General features: G+C 37.8%; 1 protein-coding gene across 1 annotated transcript; it reads right to left on the bottom strand.

Annotated features, from left to right (window-relative positions):
* Positions 1,005 to 2,011, bottom strand: LOC110011889 (uncharacterized mitochondrial protein AtMg00810-like). Its single transcript, XM_020693474.1, has 3 exons — positions 1,441 to 2,011; positions 1,301 to 1,396; positions 1,005 to 1,246 (listed from the first exon to the last, which is right to left on the bottom strand). The coding sequence occupies exons 1-3, from the start codon at positions 2,009 to 2,011 to the stop codon at positions 1,005 to 1,007; spliced, it is 909 nt and encodes a 302-aa protein (XP_020549133.1).

Here is a 5,147-nt window from a genome sequence, read left to right as displayed (position 1 = left end):
ATTGTTCTGATTAGTTTCTTAGGCATGCTCAAAGTTACCAGTTTCCTTCTAGTCTAGATCATCAAGCATTTGAGGTATGGGACAAGTGACAGGATCAGGCTGTTGTCCCATATAAGGAAAAACATCCTCTTTAAATGTTACATCTCTAGAGATTAAACTAATCCTTCTATTCAAGTAATATAGTTGGTTTGGAGCATATCCTAAGAATATAAACTTATGTGCTCTAAGATCAAATGGATTTATGGGGTAGTACATTTGTTGCAAAACACAAACACCTAAAAGTTTTGAAATGATTGTAATTCACTGGTTTATTATAGAATACTTCATATGGTGTTTTCCATTCTAAAACATGTGAAGGTATCCTATTAACTATATAGGTTGCTGCAAGAATTGCATCTGTCCAAAACATTTTAGGCACATTAGATTGAAACATGTTGAAATTCAAGAAAGAACTATCAAGAAAATTTATCAGGGAACAACTGAATTCACTGAAAAATTTGAGAGAGTTGCAGCGTGGGTTTCTGTTCTGTATATATTATAACAGAGGAGGGGGAAAGCTTTTAATACATAGAAGGCCAACTAACTTAACTAACTGATAAAGTGCCTAATCACTTAAACGTATAGTACAAAGCGTGTTTTAATAAACACGATTTCTATCTCTGTAAAGACTAGACTAATGCTCAGTAAAGTCAACTGCTACTGTTCATCTTTTTCCTTTGTCTGCGACTGTTGTTGCTGTTGTACAGAATCCATGGATACTGATCCTTGAATTTTATTACCCCCTCGCAAGTTAAACTTGGGTTGAGGGTAACCAAGGATAACGTGGAACGTAAATGAAGAAATGAACTGCAGGAGAGTGGTTTAGTGAATATATCTGCAACTTGTTGTTTGGAAACCAAGTATGTTGGTTAAATAAGTCCTGCTTTAAATTTATTCCTCACCACACGATAGTCAATTTCGAGGTGCTTTGTTCTTTCATGGAAGAGGGGATTCGCTGTTATATGTTATGCTGCCTTATTGTCACAATAGAAGGGAATTTGTGTCCTAACTTTGATTCCCGAATTCTTCAACAGATAAACTAACCAGGTAACCTCACAAGTAGTTGTGGCCATACTTCTATATTCAGCTTCGGCTGACGACCTTGCCACTATTGTCTGCTTCTTGATCTTCCAAGATACAGGCGTTTCTCCCACAAATATGCAAAATCCAGTCAAGGATTTCCATGTTAATTGGCACGTTCCCCAATCTGCATCACAAAAAACTCAAAGTGAGAAATCTATTTTTGCAGAGAAAAACAAACCTGAAGTTATGCTGCCTTTTAGGTATCTGACAACATGGATAGCAGCATTCCAATGTCCCTCACATGGTTGCTGTAGATGTTGACTTAATTGCTGCACTGCATAACATAAGTCAGGTCTTGTAAATGCTAAATGCAATAACCTTCCAACAAGCCTCCTATATCTTGAAGGATCAGTGAGTGCAGCCCTGTTTCTTTAGTGAGTTTCAAGCTTGGAGGTAGTGGGGTAGTGGCATGCTTGCCATTACCAAGTCCAACATCTTTTATAATGTCTTGAGCATACTTATGTTGAGTAACAACCAATCCTTCTTCAGAACGAGCCATTTCAAGGCCTAGAAAGTACTTAGCATTGCCCAAATGTTTGACAGAAAAATGTTTGTCCAAATAATTCTTAACATTCATTATGGAATTTTTGGAAGTAGATGTGACAAGTATATCATCAACATATACAAGTAGAGCTACTAAATTCATACCTGATCCCTTCACAAATAAGCAGTGATCATGGCTGCATTGTACAAAACCAAATTCACTAATCTTATTTGTGAATTCCTCATTCCACTTCCTAGAAGCTTGTTTTAATCCATACAATGATATTTCCAATTTGCATACCTTACCTTTTGGAATATCATAGCCTTGTGGACCTTCCTTGTAAATATCCTCATCGAGAGTGCCATGCAAGAATGCATTAGTAACACCAAGGTGGTTACAGGCCATCCTTTTCCCACAGCCATAGCCAAGAAGAGTCTCACAGTGACTACTTTGGCTACAGGAGCAAAGCAATCATTGTGTCTTCCCCCTCAATTTGGCTACAACCCTTTGCCACCAACCATGGTTTATATCTTTCTACAGTGCCATTAGGATTAAGTTAAATCTTATATAGCCATTTGCATCCAATGGCTTTCTTATTAGCGGGCAAATCAGCAATCTTCCAATTTCTGTTTCTTTCTAAAGCATTGTGTTCTTCTTGCATAGCTTTTCTCCATTCTGCTTTATCTTGAGCTTCCTTGAAGTCTTTGGATTCCTGCAAGTTAGAGAGACTTTCCACAAAGCAAGAATGTGCATGTGACATATGAAAGTTAACATGAGTGTCAATGTTATAGCATTCATAATCTCTCATCCAGATGGGCTTATTAGTAATTCTGCTAGATCTCCTAGGTTGTTCAGTGTTTTCCTCATGCACTTGATCAGTTTCTGTGGGAGTCTATGTAGGTTCATTACTATCTTTAACATCATTACACTCATCCACAGCAGGAAGTGGGCAAATTATATCACCTTCATCATCTTTAGAATCTGAAAAGGGAAATGAATTTTCATAAAAGACTGTATCCCTAGTTATATGTATGTTGCCTGTTCCTAGTTCCACGACTCTGTATCCTTTGACACCATGTACATATCCTACGAACACACATTTCAATGCCCTTTGTTCAAATTTCCCTTTAAAAGGTGCAGTGTTGGTGATAAAACAAAGGCAGCCAAACACTTTAATGTGTTCATATGTAGGTTTTGTCTTGTATAGGAGTTCATAAGGGGTTTTCCATTTTAACCTTTGACTAGGCAATCTGTTTACAAGATAAGTAGCCATCAATGAGGCTTCAGTCCAAAATTTGGAGGGCATATTAGCTTGAAACATTAGAGACCTGGCAATTTGTAGAAGATGATGATGTTTCCTCTCAACAACTCCATTTTGTTGAGGGATATAAACGCAGGTTCTTTGATGTATTATGCCTTTATTTTGAAAGAAGTTTTGGCATTCTTTATTGACAAACTCAGTTCCATTATCAGTTCTGATTTGTTATATTTGAACATCAAATTATTTCAGCACCATGTTGTAAAACAGTTCCAATTTTGATTGTCTTTGTGTGTGCTACATTACATAGGTCCATGTACTCCTACTAAAGTCATCTACAATAGTAAGCATATACTCATAATTGTTGATGGAATATTTTCTGTAGGGTCCCCATACATCTACATGGATGAGTTCAAAAACAAATATAGTATTGGAATCACTCAACGAAAAAGGCATTCTGTATTGTTTTGCCAAAGGGAAAATCTCACATTTCATTTGTTCAGTAGTACTATTGCTACAAATTTTCATGTGCTTCATAACATCTAGGCTTGTGTGACCTAGTCTATTGTGCCACAAAGTTTTGTTGCCTTCAGCTCTACATTTATTCACATAATAGGCATCAGTACGTAGATTTTCTTCAAGGTTCAGTCTAAGTGCTTGTGGTTCTCTTTCTAACACATAGATTCTTCTTTGTTGCCTACCTACAACAATCACCTTCTTTGTCCGAGGGTCCTACACAACACAAGTTTTGTCTGTGAATTGAACACTAAGATTATCATCTTTACATAGTCTACTAACAGAGAGCAAATTATGCTTAAATGCAGGTACATACAAAACATTCTTTAATATGATATTTCTTGTAATATGAACATCACCTATTATCTTGACCATTTGGTTAGTTCCATCAGGGAGTCTAACAGGTATTTTATTGTCAAGTTTATGAGGATTCATTAAAAATTTCATTAAAGCACACATGTGGGCTGAAGCTCCACTGTCAATAACCCATACCTTTGTAAAGTTAGAGTTATTACCTTATCCTTCAAAGTGTGAGAAATTGGAGCTTATTTGACTGTTGTTTTGATCCTGAATGATTCTGAGCCTTTCTTGTCTAATGATTTCTATGATTTTTGCATCTGAATCATTATCCAAAGCTGTCTGTAGGCTGTTGACTTGATGATGAATTTTGGAATTTGAAGTTCTTGGATTCATTGGTCTTCCAGCAGCTTTTCTTTGATCTAACATGTTCTTATACCACTCAGGATATCCCACTAATTCAAAACACCCTTCCTTTAGATGTGCCTTCTTTTTGCAATGATCACATTGCATTTGTCTTTTATCAACTGTTGTTCCTATCTTGTAATTGGTCTTCACGTTTTCCTGTTTTCTTGTCTCTGGTAACTACACAGCCATAGCACCTTCCCTTTCTACATCAGCAATTCCAGAATTGACTTGACTTTGTTTTTCAACTGTGCGAACCATGGAATAAACCTTTGCAGCTGTAAGTAGAGGATCCATGAGCAATATCTGGTTCTTGACATGATCATATATGTCACTAAGCCCCATAAGGAACTGGATTAATTGGTATGATGTTGATTTTTCAGACATCTTATGGCTTGCCCCACACGAACACACAGGTAAGGGATCTAAAGACCCCAACTCATCCCAGAGTTTCTTGAGCTTTGTAAAATACACTGCCACAATTGAGCTATTCTGAGAAATGGAGGCGGTTTCTCTTTGAATTTTGTAGAGAAGAGGGCCATTGCTCTGACCAAACAGCATCTCAAGATCCACCCACAAGTCCCTGGCTGATGCACTTTGTGCATTTTTTCTCTGATTCTCTTTTAAAAAAGAGGTTGTAGAGATTCCGAATTTGGTATGGTGTAAACAAATTAGAGGATTGCTACATTGGAGCCTCAAGTGAAGGATATTCCAAGCGACCGTGAAAAATGAAAGGTAACATTTTTTTCACCCTTGTGACTTTCGGTTTTGATGCTTTTACATTAGCCCCATGTATGTTTTTATTTTAGAATATTGAATGCTCGTGTACTCCAAGGGTACACCCCTTGCATTCGTTTAATTCTCGCGTATATTTTTCGTTATTGTGCGTTATATTTTATTGCTTCCGCTAGCGCATTCCCGGGTTGTACCATGCGATCCTTCAGCACGCACGGCCAGGCGTGCGCGCAGGCAGGGAAGCTAGCGTGTAGCCTGGACCGCACAGGCAAGCTGTGATTCCAAGTACGACGGAAGCTCACACTGCAAGGCCGACGGTCGACGGTTGGG

This window comes from Sesamum indicum, linkage group LG4, assembly GCF_000512975.1.
Source record: "Sesamum indicum cultivar Zhongzhi No. 13 linkage group LG4, S_indicum_v1.0, whole genome shotgun sequence".
Lineage (NCBI taxonomy): Eukaryota > Viridiplantae > Streptophyta > Magnoliopsida > Lamiales > Pedaliaceae > Sesamum > Sesamum indicum.
This window is presented reverse-complemented; position numbering and strand designations above follow the sequence as displayed.

What these genes read in the sequence shown, in the direction of transcription:
- LOC110011889 (XM_020693474.1), bottom strand. Translation starts at nt 2,011, where the DNA reads ATGGCCTGTAACCACCTTGGTGTTACTAATGCATTCTTGCATGGCACT. An exon ending in TATAGGAGGCTTGTTGGAAG is followed by an intron (nt 1,397 to 1,440) that starts GTTATTGCATTT and finishes TATGTTATGCAG; the next exon opens with TGCAGCAATTAAGTCAACAT. An exon ending in AAAAGGCAGCATAACTTCAG is followed by an intron (nt 1,247 to 1,300) that starts GTTTGTTTTTCT and finishes TTTGTGATGCAG; the next exon opens with ATTGGGGAACGTGCCAATTA.